The 16,394-nt window shown below is 38.6% G+C and overlaps 1 protein-coding gene across 5 annotated transcripts in view; it reads right to left on the reverse strand.

Annotated features, from left to right (window-relative positions):
* Window positions 1–16,394, reverse strand: part of CDC14A (cell division cycle 14A) — a 176,352-nt gene that overhangs the window by 52,270 nt on the left and 107,688 nt on the right. For all 5 annotated transcript variants that reach the window (XM_054474809.2, XM_054474813.2, XM_054474824.2 and 2 more), the window contains exons 8-10: window positions 13,983–14,070; window positions 6,422–6,652; window positions 1,263–1,401 (exon numbers count right to left, since the gene is read on the reverse strand). In XM_054474809.2, the coding sequence (XP_054330784.1) occupies window positions 1,263–1,401; window positions 6,422–6,652; window positions 13,983–14,070 (458 nt within the window). The remainder of the gene's footprint in view (window positions 1–1,262; window positions 1,402–6,421; window positions 6,653–13,982; window positions 14,071–16,394) is intronic.

Consider the following 16,394-nt stretch of genomic DNA (forward strand, 5'->3'; position numbering starts at 1 on the left):
AATCATTATACATCTGCATCATTCTTTTAAGCTAAAGTATAACCGCTCATTTTTCAGCACTTCTTAATCAGTTATTACCTCTAGGATTGGCAACTAAAGTAAGTAATTCCTCAGCAGGCTCAAATCCTCTTAATCATTTCAGATGCTAAGAGTTTACTTATGGCATCTTCCTATGAAATTCATGATCATTTCTTTACGAATTCACACAAGATCATGATCATTAAAACTGGAAAGGAATAATTATATTTAAATTGGAAAGAAATAATTATATGGAAAAGAATGCTATTCAAAAGAGAGCCATCAGCCGGGCACAGTGGCTCACACCCGTAATCCCTGCACTTTGGGAAGTCAAGGTGGGAGGATTGCTTGAGCCCAGGAGTTCAAAACCAGCCTGGGCAACATAGTGAGGCCCCCGTCTCTACAAAAAATAAAAAAATAAAATTAAAATAAAATAGAGTCAACCCAGCATAAAAAGAAAAAAAAATGAAATTTCAGTAAAAGATATCACTAATAGATAGTATTTTAGAGCTGGACCTAGATCAACCAGTACTAACTTCATCTTCTCGTTTTATTAATGAGTACATTAAGATACGTTCTAACATTCTAAGAAGAAAGGATTGTGTCCTACAGGTTAAATCTCTCTCTCTTGGGCTGAGGCTGGACAAAAAGTTAATGAATGAATGGCTATGGGAATAAATGAATGAGTGAATACATAAGTATTCTTCTAAATAATGGTCATAAAGCTAGTTAGTGGCAGAGCCAGAACTAAAACTCAGTTCTCCTCCTTTTTTATTCTGTGGTAACTTCTTGGGTATATTCATAAGTTGTATCTACATCAGCAGTTTAGTTAGTTGTCAGGAGACCAGCAATCTTACCAAAATCACTGAGTGACCTTAATTGTGGTTTTTTTTCCCATTATGCTTTAAGACATGCAAACAAAAGAAAAGAATGAAAAGTGCCAAGTGGGATGTCATAAGAAAATTGCACTGTAGCCAGATCACACATAGAAAATGACAGAAAAAGGGTAGGCAGAGATGGCTCTGTGATTTTCTTCTCACTCTCACCTGATCTAAGAGATATAAAAGGTACAAAGTTAGACTGCATTAGCTGTCAAATCAACAATATTCTATTAGAGGCACACACTTCTCTTAACAATGCAGCCATTTTATAACCACAAGCTGACATGGTCCACAACCAGGGGAACAAGAGGGCGAAAGGATCAAGAACAGGATATAATGTGACAATGGGGACAATATACTTACTCTTCCAGGAAGTGCTGCTGGGGTCCTATAATAGAGCCTGGCCGGCATATTCTAATCCAAGCAATTATTTCAGCGTGTGTAAACCTGTAGTGTTTCATTACATAACAGGCTATCAATGTCCCTGTTCTTCCAAGACCAGCTGTAAGAGAATGAAACAGAATAAGAAATATAAAGTCTAGCAAATGCTCCCACAAAAACACTGAAATCAAACCTTGCCCAGAAACTGCTCTGCATTCAATTGTGATATTATCAACAGCTAATAAACATAACTGCTATCACATAAAACTCAATTTTTCTTTAAACAATGAAAAGGGCAAAATGAAGCTGCCATAGATTTGGGGGCGAGAAGGTGATGTGATAAAAAGCAAATGGCTCTGGCAGCAGCATTACTGGCTGGAGTGGAAAAGCCAGAGATGGACGCAAGAGAGATGAGATGGAAGGCTGGGGCAGGGAAGCAAGGGTGGCTGGGGGGTTGGGATGAGGGTGGAAAGGGATGAGGGTGAGCAACTTCAACAAAGAGGTAAAGCTGAATTAGAAATCCATTAGGACTGGGTCACAGGGAAAGTTATAGGTAAGTGACATTTCTGACCTAGAAAACTGGTACAATGTTGACTTCATCCATGAAAACATTTAGTTAGAAAAAGAAAGAAAAAAAATTGTGTGCATGTGCGTGTGTGTGTGTGTGTGTGCGTGTGTAAAACAAAACAAAGTAGGGGAACATTGATAGTTTCATTTTTTAAATGTTCAAGAATCTTCTGCTTTTGAGGGGACCTTTTGTCAGCTTTCCCTGATCAAACAATAAAGGTAGTCTTCTCTTATCTCCCAGTACTTGGGAGCACACAGCATTTCAGCAAATCTAAAACTACAGTCCTGTAGTATGTAAGTTCCACTAACAAAGAAAAAATTAAACTATGACATGCCATCAATTTTAAGATCCATTCTAATTTCAGAAATGTTAAAATATGAAAAATGTATGTCTTTAAATCAGTGTTCCTCAACCTTTTTTACATTATTGTTCCTTCCAGGAGCCTCTTTAGATATTTTATTCCTAATCAGTCCCCATGAAATTTCACTGTCACAGATAGACTGCATATCTGTTTATGTAAATCTGTGCTTTATACAAAAAAAAAAAAAGTTTTTCCTCCCACCAAAACAACAATTTTGTGTCTACAGATGTCTGACATTTCCTTCCCATTAACCCCTCCTTTTTTTTTTTTGAGACCGAGTTTCGCTGCTGTTGCCCAGGCTGGAATGCAATGGTGCGATCTTGGCTCATCACAACCTCCGCCTCCCAGGTTCAAGCGATTCTCCTGCCTCAGCCTCCCGAGTAGCTGGGATTACAGGTATGCACCACCACGCCCGGCTAATTTTGTATTTTTAGCAGAGACAGGGTTTCTCCATGTTGGTCAGTCTGGTCTCGAACTCCTGACCGCAGGTGATCTGCCCTCCTCGGCCTCCCACAGTGCTAGGATTACAGGTGTGAGCCATCATTCCCAGCTAACCCTTCCTTTTTAAGAAGTATTCATACTCTGTTTCATTAGATGAGGTGTGTGTGTGTGTTCTGTTTTAATCTGAAGGAACTCTTGCCCCAGATCAAACATCAATGTTCTTTAGAAGAGTGAGGTTTAATTTTGGTCTCAGTGGGGCTCTCCCTTTGTGATTAAGATTTCTGAGTAATTTGCCTTCTATTTCACCCAGTGCCTATCATTGTTAATTCCCTAGATGCCTGGCAAGACTATAGGCAACCATATAGATAAAACACAGGTGACATCCTGGAGCAGAAGCCAGAGCCCAGTGAGTTTCCAGAGTTCTTCCTTCAAGTCACCAATTTGGGTGTCTATCTGGAGAGAAAAGGGCCTTCCTTATGGAGACAACACTCTCTCTCACTGCTCCCCACTGTGCAAAGACCCGGATGGCTCCCTCACTTAGGCTCCTGTTCACACTCACAACCAAAAAGGAGGTGCAGGAAATTTTCCAATTTCTCTGAAACTAAAGCAGCTTCCCCCTTTTAAAAAAGAGTCTATAATTTTGATCTATAAAAAGAACGTACTTAGCACTCAATAGTTAGGAGCTCTTACCACAACTGAACTGAATAGGAACATTTCACTAAGTTTCTATAAAAACTTTAACAAAATTTTTTAAGCATTTGTAATTAAAGGGCTCCCTGGCACAGCATGACAAGATGTTGAAAAGTGTTCTATTTATACCAAGTCAAACACCAATTGCTTTATAGTTCCAGGCATTTTCTGAAAGCCCTATAGAACATCAATAATCACATACTGGAATATCACAATGTTGCTGTATTTTAGATTATTATTTGTGGTAGAGAATTTCAAGAATTCATAGCCATCTCTTTTATCAACCACAAAGTGAAATGCAGATATTGAAATGTAATCCCCAGCAAATTGGTTTCGAGTTTATCGCGCATAAAATACTTTATGTTGAGGCATGACATATTCATTCCCTTTTCAGTAGCTACCAAAGTTCATTTGACATAGGATAAGATTCTTTCTCCTTCCTTCTTTTAGTTCAATTAAAAGACTAAGTGCTGCTTGAATTCCCAGAAAATTAAGCTGACTTAATTAGGGCAGATGTCAAAATAATTAACAAGCCTATAGTAGATAAGTATGCTGTGAAAAGCAATACAGCTGTAATTAAACCAAAGGTGTAATCCTTATAAAAGAATCCTATATGTGTGTGCAAGTGGAAGAAAATGAAATAGCAATCTCAAAAAGACATTACCACATGTAAATGTGACCATCCTATACAAGAACTGACTTCAATGTTAAAGGTTCTGATTTAATATAAAAACATCTACAATACAGACTGAGTACAGTGGGTCACACCTGTAATCCCAGCACTTTGGGAGGCCAAGGCAGGTGGATCACCTAGGTCAGGAGTTCAAGACCAGCCTGGCCAACATGGCAGAACCCCATCTCTACTAAAAATATAAAAAATTAGCCAGGAGTGGTGGCAGGCACCTGTAATCCCAGATACTTGGGAGGCTGAGGCAGGAGAATTGATTGAACCTGGGAGGCGGAGGCTGCAGTGAGCCGAGATCGCGCCATTGCACTCCAGTCTGGGTGACGGAGCGAGACTCTTTGTCTCAAAAAAAAAAAAAGGAAAGAAAAGAAATCTGCAATATAAAATAAATACATATATTTTTTAAAAGGCAAACATTCACAGGTCAAGGATATAGAGAAAATATCTGTAATAAGAATGTTTAAGACCAGAGAGTTTTCTTTGCACAAGGTCTCTCAGATGAGAAATACTATCAAGAAACACACTGAGTTTTAATGAAAGCTTTGCAGTTCTTCTCCTTTGAATTTGTCAATCCAAGATATGGATGGCTAATCCACAGATAAACTCTATGACGTAGTAATAATAAAACTACTTGAACTAAGAAATAAGGCCAAATTAATCTCAGGAAAAAATACAATTTTTATGGCACAAAACTAAACTTTGAAAGAGAAGATAGGATTATCTCCTCCTAAACGTTGATATAAACGTTCCCATTAGCTCTCAAGTTCTACTGCTGTTTAAAATACGTGACATGTGGGCTTTTTCTTGGACCTGGGCAATATTGAACAAAATGCAATAGAAAAGCAAACAGGGTGCAAATGAATCACATGGGGACAAGCCAACACACTGGCACCCCACTGTGGCCTGAAAGCAGCACCCACAAATGAGCCAGCAAGTGACACCTTCCTAACAGACTCCACGCCAGAGACAAGATATTCCACAAAGCCAGGGCCCATCCTGCTAGCTAATAGGGAGGGTGGGGAGGGAGAGCTCTGTCCACCCAGGAGGAGGGAGCCTGGCATGGGGGGCCCTCCTCCAAACCCGGGCAACGTGCTGCTCATTTCCATCTCTCTGGGTCTCTGGGAAACCGCAGCTTCCCATTTCTGCTCACATGTTCACAAAGTACCTCCACCTACTCAAATCTTAAACATAGAAACAAGGGCCTACAAAACGGCATTTTAATTTCTGTCAGAACCAAAGCCATACTCGTCTGAATAAGTCAGTTACAGCAGCACTAGGCACATGAAAAGAACAGCACCCTCCCCAACACCTACTAGATGATTAGCATAAAATGAGAGGGAAACCAGGTCTAGACCCAAAACCACGAGCACAGCGCCACCCAGAGACACTAGGAGGAGCTGCGTGTGAGGAACTCGAGGCTCCAGCCCAGGGCGGCCCTAGTGATTTCTCCTCACTGAAATCAAAGACCCAGTAAAATATCTGGAATATTTCCAGTATTATCTATACTGAAAGATCTGGAATGGAATGGATTTTGAGCCTCCTCGAAGTCTAACAACCAAGCTTAGAGCAAATGGCATGTCATATTTTCTGAGTAGCTGACATGGGGTTGCCAGATAAAATACAGAATGCATGTTCCCTGCAATATTTGGGACATATTTATACTTTTTGTTTTAAAAGTATTCATTGTTTATCTAACATTCAAATTTAATTAGGCAGCCTGTATTTTTATTTGCTAAATCTGCCAATCTTAAACCTTCTATACTCTGAACAGTTCCTGCCCTAAAGTATCCACTCCCAGAGATCAGAGATTTGCAAAACCAACTCTTTAAGTTTATTCCATGAGGCAGCATCACATCAGCAGCATTGTAAGCTAGCCAACTGCCCCTAGCAAAAGGCATGGAAGACACTCTGCTCCATGAAGCCAAAGACTAGCAGGGGAGGGAAAAGCAGAGACTGGAATGGGGGTCCAGATAACTGGGTCATAAAACAGAACCACGACAGTGCAAGAGGATGGAGAAGAGATGAGCAATTCTCAAAAAAAAAAAAGGAGAGAGGAAAACTAATAACCCTTGTCTCTTGAGAATTTTACCTGTTTAAAGGTGTTCCTGCAGCCTAAAGACACTGCTACTGTATTTCCCCTCATTGTGGCACGTGGGCCTGGAAAGGTAAGGTCTGAAAAAGTGGCATATCAAGAAAGCCACACCACCACCAATTGTCCACACCCAAGCAATCGTTTCTTTAAGGGGTTACTAAAATGAGTTTGTGTCCCAGTTGTCTGAAATTTAAAACCTCATCGTTTTCTAAGACACTAAACAGGTTTTGTTTTATGTTATTTGCTCTTCCTTGACCCGCCCCTTCGATAAGCACAGCCACCACCACCGAGGCCTTGCACACACCTTTGCAGTGAACGGCGATGGCCCCTTTGGTGTTCTCACAGATGTTCAGGAACCTTCGCACGATGTTGTCACTGGGTGTGCTGCCATCTATGAAGAAGAGGTCATAGTGCTCGAAGCCAGCGTCTGTGAAGCGCTTTGCCTCATAAATCTTTTTGTTTAGCCTCACAACTGCAGTCACATTATGCTTTTTGAAATAAGGAAAGTAGGCTTCAGGGGCGTGAAGAGGATAACCTAAAGGAAGAAAGGAGCAGTAAGCAAAAGGCATGCATTTCATCTTCCATAACCCAGAAATACAAAACTCTCAACAATGAAGTGTATAAATCTCAACAAAGCTTGGGAGAAAAGTGTGTTGTGTGAGAGAAAAGGTCACAGCAAGCTCCTAAAAGCATCAATCTGCATAACTGCAAGCACCATAGGAGGTTAAAAAGAAAACTTCTGTAAGTACTGGAAATACATCATTAAAGTTCAAAATCTCAACCTCTAGATTCGAATCCTGGGAGCATACTCTTCCCACTCCCAAAACAAAAGCATTCTTGAAGTAATCAAATGTGCATAACAGACCTAGAATGGTTCTTGGTGACTTTATTCTCCCTTGAGCTTTATTCTCCACTTGACGAATAGTTTTCAACTACAGCTAAAGCTCTTTTGCCATATGCATAGTTTTAATTTGCAGTACAATGCTCCCCAAAAGCAATTATTATTAAGCACCTACTATGTACAAGTCACAATTGCGTATCATTTCAAATTCAAAACCATCTCTTAAGAATGGCTAACTCCATTTAACAGATTAAGAAACTAAAAGAGGGGGTGTTGGGGAGATATTGGTCAAAGAAAACAAAATTTCAGTTAGAAAGGAGTATGTCCCGGAGATCTACTGTACAACATGGTGACTATAATAACAATGTATTATATACTTTAAAGTCATTTAGAAAGTAAAATTTAAGTCTTCTCACCACAAAAAATGATAAATATGTGAATACTTAAGTAAGACTTGACTTAACCATTCTACGATGTATACATATTTCAAAACTTGTTGTACACCATAAATATATAATTTTTATTTATCAATTAAAATATAAATTTTTTAGTTAAAAATAAAAAGAATAACTTTTGTGGACACTTCCTTTTTTTGAGGGAGGAAGATGTTCCACCTTTAAATCCCCTTTTATTTTTGAGCGGCTCCACCATCATGTGAGTATTCCTGGGAGCTACACTGTCAGCTGGGTTACAGACCTAGCCTTAGCTAATCAGCCAAGGCGACCACTGGGGGCTTTGGCCATTGCAGGCCTTGCAATAGCAGCTCCAAAAGTTCAGGGGACTAAGTTCCCAGCACACTGATGGCCACATCTGTAACCCATTCAGGATTCACTGATCCCTAACATACCAGCTGAGTGAAATTATCTCAGTTGGAACCCATTCATGATGGTAGGTTACAGGGGCTGCGGCAGCCAGCAAAGTGAACCAGACTGTTTCTACGCTGTGTGCTTGGCTGTATTTCTTGCTGCCTTGGATCCCTGTTATGCTAGTCAGCTCTCAGCTCCAAGCCAACTCTTATGCTCTGTGACACTGGGGCTGGAGTCCATATACTACGTCCTACATTTCCCAGACTACCTTTCTATCTGGCTTCCTATTAGTTGTAAAAATGGGAGGCACTAAAGCTCAACCTGAGGAGGAGGAAGGGAATTCTTCCTGTCCTCCTGGCACTATCACTTTAGCAGCAGAAAACAGAAGCAGCCAGAGCTCTCAGCTTACTTTGGCTCTCATGCCACCATCCTGCTGCACTCATCTCTGAGGCTGGAGCCCTCATGGTCTCCACTCCTCAACCCCCAAATCCAAACACCAGCTGTGTGGCATTCCCTTCAGAGGTCAGAGCACCAGCCTTCTGGCTCCTCCTCAGAGCTCCCAGGTTCTGCTAACTCCACTTTTGTCCCTTTTGTCCCCCCAGCCTTAAAGGTACTAGCTGTTTTCTCCAACATATTCTGGTTTCTTCAGTGTTGCCTTTTTACTTTTTAGTCTTTTTTGAAATAAACTCCTTGTATTAAATTCTTTATGTTTGAAATGCCTAGTGTGGTTCCCATTTTCCCACTTGGGTCCTGTTCATCTTTTAAGCCTAGTTCTCCAGTCTTCTCCTAAAGTCTGTGAGCTACCCAACATATTCCAAAAACTGCCTTTTACCAGAGTTGGACAGCCATAACTGGTACACTTAGCCAGGTCACACAAAGGATGAAGACAGAATTGGAAGGTAGGACCAATTAATCCACAGCTGAGATATGTGATTTTCACAGGCCATGTTGCTTTTGAGCAAACAGGTAAAACAGAGCTTATTTAAAATCTTCTGTGTAGAAACAAGAACTTATACAAACATGGAGAATACACGCTTTTCTAACTGCAAAAATCAAGTCTGTTTTCCTAGTTGATTTACTTGCTCCAATTATTTCCCTGCAACAGATTTATAGCCTAAAGCAAAAAAAGAACTGTAGTTGGCATTAAGAAATAACAGTTTTTCTATCACGTGAGGAATGGGGAGGAGAAGGGCTCATAAACACCTGGGAAGCCTGCCCTGAGTGTGGCAGGCTGGTGAGAGCTTCTGCCTCTGGGTTGCTAGCATGCCTGGGACCTCCATGACAGCACCTGTCACACGTTGTGTTGGCAATTGGTTCGGTGCCTATCCCCTTCCTCCCTGCAACAAAGGCTGCAAGAATCTCTCTTTTCATATATGAATTTCCATCATGAGTAAATGGCAGCATAGCTAATATGCCTAAATAGACTATTAAGAGAAACGATGTATATATCTTTTGAGAAGAAAACACTGGACAGAAATTTTCCAAATATGGCAACAGGGCACTGTAATAACAATAACAACAATAATTGCACCTAACGTTTATCAAGCACTTACTATGTGCTAACCACTATGCTAAGTGCTTTATGTGGATTATCTCATTAAAACCTGCAATTACTCAATTTCTGGTGCCTGGAAAAGTTGGCCCATACACATACAGCTAGTAAGAGGTAGAGCCAGTATTTCAATCCTGGCAGTCAGATTCCAACACCCATGCTGGGGCTAATTTCAAGTAAGATTCAACTTGATTCCATCTGTTAAGACTCCAAATAAGAGAACATGATATGAACATGAGCGGTTAGAATTGGTGAGTAGGTTTTATAAAAATCCTTAAAACTGTTTAGAATAAATTATAACGAACAATGGAAATGTCCTATGACCTGTGAACGACTGTTTGTGGCTTTTACGGATGTACGTGGGTGCTTTTTGCAAGAGACTGGTTTTACCAATGTGTATGATGTGCAGACCCAGAGCTGATGGAGCCTTCATCCGACCCTTACTCCATCTGGCCACAAGATGGTGCGCTGGCATCACTGAACCACAACAAAGTCCTGGAGTTGAGCTGACCAAATAATACATTAAGGGTATCAGAGTCAAAAGAGATTTTTTTATTCATCTCTTCCCAGGCCCTCATTTTAAAGTTCGAAAACTGAAGAACAGCAGAGTCAAATGACTAGTTCACTCAGTCATTATTAAAAGTAAAAAATGCAAACTGAGCAGGCAAATGTAGAAAGACATAAAATCTGTTGATTAGGCCAGCTAATGATAAAAATGTTACCATAATACCTGCTATCTAATAAACGCCTATTATGTGTGCCCAGTACTCTGCAAGGCACTTCATATAACATCTCTAATCCTCACTAGGTGCCTGCAGTGAGCATCATATTTCTCTCACTGTGATATACAGGAAAACCGATGCTCAGAGAAGCTGTGGAACTCACTGAAGTTCACGCAGCCAAAAAGGAATGGAGCCAGGCTTCAACCTGCCCAGGCTCTTTACTAAATGGGACACTGGGCTTCTCTCATTAAAGGAGCAGGCTGATGCCTCAAATGGTCGGGATTCTCAGTCTGAAGCTATCTTTCTCTGTGTGTGTGTCTGTGTGTGTGTGTGTGTGTGTGTGTTTAAATAGAAGTGAGAATGACAGTGACACTTAAGAGACATTTTTACAGAAAATCTGAAATCCAAAATATCTGTTTCATTCTGCTGTTATCCATCATTTATCAATTCAAAAATGTTTAACAAAAAAAAAGTAGGGCTCTTCTCTTCCCCACTGTCAAAATAATGTGAATCAAAATGGCTAAAAGAAACTCCTAGTGTTCCCCGTTGACACAAACACACACTTAAGGCTCTTATAATACATTCTGCCCAGATCCCAAGATTTTAGAGCTTCCTTTAGCTACCTCCTAGCAACAGCTATTTGATCACTTCTTCAAAACCTCAGCTTTTCTAACGAGCCTCTAAAATGACTTTCAGCCTCCTCAGAAAAACACAGGTTTCTCAATTCAAAAAAAAAAAAATTACCACGATGTCACTGTAATTGGATCAAGTTTATTAATTCCATCACAAAATTATTTTCTCAACTTCAAAAAGCATTTACAAAGTTAAAGTCCTTTACAAAAAAGTATAGTGAAGCTTCTAGTGAATATTAGATCTTAAAATGGAAATTCCAGTAAAATAGCCATATTTTACCAATGGCCGCCTTAAATGAAATTGTTCTAGGCATCATAAAAGCTGACAAAGGTGAGATAAATGTACTTTCAGATTTTTTTGTGTCAATATGAGAGGGCACAATATATGCATAGAATAAAATATGCATATACAGCGATATCTTAAAGTGATTATTTCTTGATTATATAATGTTTTTAAGAGTTTTACTCTTTATATTGCTTAAATTTTCTAGAGTGAGCATGTACATCCTCTATAATAAAATTTAAAACAACACAAAATTCAGAATTAAACAGACCAATATTTGAATCCACACACCAACAATTACTGGCCTATGAACCTGGACAAGTTAGGTAATTCCTGTAAGCCTCCAGCTTCTCTTCCATAAAATAAATACCACCTGCTCCAGAGGGTTGTTCTGATCATTAAATAGATGATGTGTGTGCAAGAGGCTTAGCACCCTTCCTGGCAGGAAAGCGAATGGTGGCTATAATTTTTCCCATATTAAATATAGGACTAAAAAATGTTTTAAATATTTTTGACACTTATAACTTATTATATAAAATATGCATATCCTTTTATCTAGTGATTCTATTTCTAACAATTTAGAGAAGAAACTACAGCTGCAAAAAGATGTATGAACATCTATGCCAACCACAGCAGTTTTTAAAAAGTGAAAAACTGTTCATCTGGTTAAATAGATGATGAAATTTAAAAAGAAATAAAAGAATAAGAATAAGAGAAAAACAACTTAGATCTCATTCAAAAATAAATTAACAGGCTGGGCTCAGTGGCTTAAATCTGTAATCCTAGTGCTTTGGGAGGCAGGAGGATCGCATGAGCCCAGCAGTTCAAGACCAGCCCAGACAACATAGAGATCTCATCTCTACTAAAAATTAAAAAAAAAAAAAAAAAATCAGCCAGGTGTGGTGGAACGTGCCTTGTAGTCCCAGCTACTTGGGAGGCTGAGGCAGGAAGATCATTTGAGGACAGGGGTTCAAGGTTGCAATGAGCTATGATCACACCATTGCAATCCAGCTTGGGCAACAAAGCAAGAGCCTGTCTCTAAATAAACAAAAGCAAAAACCAAAAATAAATTAACACAATATGGCACAGTCATATGGTAGAACAAAATGCAATGCAGTCGTGGAAAATGATTACATGGATCTTCATTTACTGCTATGGAAAGAAGTTGTGATATGTTAAGTGAGGAAACCTGGCTGTAAGATAGTAACTATGTTATGATCCCACTTTTGTTAAAAAAAAAATAATATTTTCAAAATGCATGTATCCATAGAATATACAATGTCTATATATATAAAAACATTTTAAATGGCTTTTACAATTATATCTCTCAATTTCTCATTAAGAAAACATAGTCAAACACATGAATCACAAATGGTGAAAGTCTTTCGACTTTGCCAAATACCCAACAACAAAACTACTACTGAAACAATATCCCTACTAACATTTCCTGGGCCTGAGTCAGATAATTTGCACAGAAAGCAGGTTTAATCAGTCTTATCTTGAAAGGCCAATTGTCAGAAAGCAGTTTCCTCAGGCTGTCAACATGTAATTCCTAACAACCCAAAATGACAGAGGTTAATTACTGAATGTCCAGACCAAAAAAGATTATTTAGCAAGCTTATAAGTGAGAAGATCAAACTCTGGCTTCACCATAGAGGTATCCTGTTTGTGAGCTTAACTCTCTAGACCTGGATTGCCCATCCACACAGTAAAATCACGATTCAAGCAGAGTTCCCTATTAAATATGTCACAGGTATGAAATGATAAGCATATTTATGAAAGCTCAAATTATAAAACCTAAATGCATGAATAACAATATACAATGAAACTAGATTCTAGAATATGATGATTAAAGAAAAATAAATCTTTTTTTTTTTTTTAAGAGACAGGGTTTTGCTATGTTGCCGAGGCTGGTCTTGAACTCCTGGCCTTAAGCAATCCTCCCACCTCAGCCTTCCAAAGTGCTGGGATCGCAGGCACAAGCCACCATGCCCAGCTGAAGAATAAATCTAGACCAGAGGTTTCAAGTTAGGTTCCCTCAGAACACTGGTATTCCACCTCTATGATCAGATAGAAAAAAAAAGAGGTGGGGGGTGCTATTTTGTTCACGGATATTTTTTCAATTTTATGTACTTCTCTTGTAAATTATTCTTGAACCTCTGTTGTCTATCATTACTTGTTTTCTAGGGAATGTTAGTAGATAGAAAAAATTAGTAAGTACAAAATAAGTATTAATGGGACTTGCATAGCTGATCATGTTTCATTCAAAAGGTTTATTTTTAGTTTTGTTTTTATTTTTTTCTTAAATATGTATGCCCATGGCAATAAATTATGCTGCAAATAAGTAGTTTAACCACTGTCAGCTAGAAAATTGTACCTAGTTGTCACAATGGAACTAAGTGTATCAGTGTAGTGGCAATGTTTAGGAGCCCTCCTCTGGTTTGGAGTACCAGTTCTGCCTATTACTTTGTGACCTTGGGCAAATTCCCTACTAATAAGGCTCAATTTACTCCCCCCTAAAATGCAGATAACAATATCTATATCTCATAGAGTTGTGTTGAATGTTAAAAGAGATAATGCTGTGATCTGTGTAACTAGCACCTAAGTATTCAGTAAATGACAGATTGTCTTCATCATCATTATTCAACATGGTGTTACCCAAAGAACATCTTGATGTGTAGCTCTCTACCAACAAATAAATCTGAGAACCACTGAAAGAATACAGCAATCTGCTTATGAGTCTGACCAGTTTGTTTCTCAGATTCTTCTCTAATAATTGGGGGTCAGGTAAAGTGAACATCCTATTTATGGCAAGCTAAAAATTTGTTAAGTTCTAAAACAGTGATTATAGCTCCACCTACTGGAAATACAATATTTAACACACTAGTTACTACTGTTCAATTTTTTAAATTATGAATAAATATTCTTTGGAGAATATTACCAAAGAAAATAATTATCTGAGGAAGTTAAGAAACTTAAAAAGATAAATCAAAATAAATGTTTGGATGGTAAAGGAAAAAAAAACCTACCATTCTCAATTTTGCTTTTAGGATGTGGTCCACTAAATGCTAAAAATTTTCCTGGAACAATCCAGTTGAAGTCACCATTTTCAACTCGCTGGCAGAATTTTGTAAGAAAAGAGAAGAAAAATATTTTATAATTCTTATACAATTTAGGAAACCCTTACAAATAAAACTGCTTTTCACTCTTAGTACTAATTAGATATACATGTAGACAAATATAGCTTAAAATAAAAACATGCACCTGATTCTCAAAATGCTATTTAGGAATTCAATCCGCTTTAGAGAAACTTGTGTCTAGACTGTATGAAATGTTTAGAAACTTTTATTTACGGCAGAGGTATTTTGCATAAAATGTTTGTTTCCTGGCCACTCTGCAAAGAAATGAAATGGAAACAAACATTGCTTGTCCTGGCAATAAATAAGAGAAAATGGGAAATATGAAAACTTTCCATGAATGTAGTAAACATATTTTAAACAATGAAAAAACATCTGTAAATATCAAGCTCATGATGAATACACTTCCAATTTTTTTTCTCTTTTTATAGGGCTGTTATCTCTTGTCAATGCCGATTTTTAGAGGGGGAAATGGCAAAAGGCAGGAGTGAGTGATATTGGCGCATCCATTCCACAAACCAGAGTCAGCCAAGCTGTACTCTGGGGGATAACAAGATTCAGGCAAGTGACATACATAGAGTCAGGTGCTCCTCCACTCCAGCTAATGAGACACCTTGTAGGAAAGCCAACTGAACACAGCTGATCTTCCAACTGAATTTTCATGTGAAATCTCTCTTTTTAAAATGTTGACTTTTTAAATTAAGTTTTTAACTCCTATGAAACCAAATAAAACATGCCCGTTAGCTGACTTTGAGCACCAGTTATCAGCCTCTAGTCTAAACACACTAAGAGATCCTCAGAAAAGGCTTAAAAGGACCAAGAAAGTAGCCAAGCACCTTCCCATGCCTCCATCATCTCCCTCATTTTCTTCCCTTCCCCATGTGCCTCCGAACCATGGGACACTGGGGCACGAAATTTGGGTAAGGTTACCCCAAATTTTGCAGTCATTAGAAGGCATTTGTGCAATGCATCACAAAATATATGTATCACCTCTTCACTTACGCTGTCTTTACCACCACCACCCCCTCCCCACCTACCCCTACCCTTGCCCTCCTCGTCTCCATCCTCAGGCAGGGAAGCAATGTTTTTCTCTTCACTGAGCCATCCATTACCATCCATATAAAAAGCTTTCTCCCCCCATTATATGGCAAGGACCTCAATAGTAGAAAACTGACCAAAATATAGACTCTGTACTCTACCATAAGAACACAATAAATACTTGTTAAACAAATTGGAATATGGCCATCAAAAAAAAACTGGAGCCATTACTTTAATTACTTATATTACCCATTATCATTTCCATGAAAATCAAAACTTGGCTATAAAATATAATTGTCATTTTTTAAATGCAGATGTTTTTTCCCAGTTATAAAAAGTTATATGTGAAACTGTGCATACCATTTTATAAACATCTGAACTGCATTTAATCTAGTTGTAATAAACATAATATCTCCAGCTGGGCGTGGTGGCTCACGCCTGTAATCCCAGCACTTTGGGAGGCCAATGCAGGTGAATCACCTGAGCTCAGGAGTTCAAGACCACCCAGGACAACATGGTGAAACCCCGTCTCTACTAAAAATACAAAAAAATTAACCAGGTGTGGTGGTGTGCACCTGTAGTCCCAGCTACTTGGGAGGCTGAGGCAGGAGAATTGCTTGAGCCCCAGAGATGAAGGTTGCAGTGAGCCGAGTTTGCACCATTGCACTCCAGCTTGGGCCACAGAGTGAGACTCCATCTCAAAGGAAAAAAAAAAAAAATCTCCAAAATGCCCTAAGTAAAATCTAAGAAACCCTGAGTGTTATGAATGCACATGTGAAATTAAACCTCAAGCACAGCTTCTATTTATAACAACTTAAATAAAGAATCTAATTATGGCAATTAAAATTTGCTTCTTTAAATAAAAGTCTCAAATTAATTATTCAATATCTCTCAAGTAATTATTAAGCTTAAAACAGTATTTGAAAATCCAAGAATAAAGGTATGCACTAATCATCAAGAGACTAAAACCAATTCTTTATGAACAATAAAAGAAAATAGGTTCCTACGGTCATTATTTCTGTATCCTTGACCACCAACCAAGTAGGTTAGATAAATAGGCTCTGCAATATCTGCTTATTTGGATTACAGAAATCCATTTGGTTAAATAGCAACCTTTTATAATTAATCATAAAGAGAGAGGCAAGGGGCTCCCTAAGATACATTCATTCACAGAACCAAAAGAATATGTTTGCAAATCCTCCTACCCAAAAAGATAAATAGTAGATAATATTGGGTTATATTCAGCAGCCAGGATAAGGTTGATGG

This window comes from Pongo pygmaeus, chromosome 1, assembly GCF_028885625.2.
Source record: "Pongo pygmaeus isolate AG05252 chromosome 1, NHGRI_mPonPyg2-v2.0_pri, whole genome shotgun sequence".
Lineage (NCBI taxonomy): Eukaryota > Metazoa > Chordata > Mammalia > Primates > Hominidae > Pongo > Pongo pygmaeus.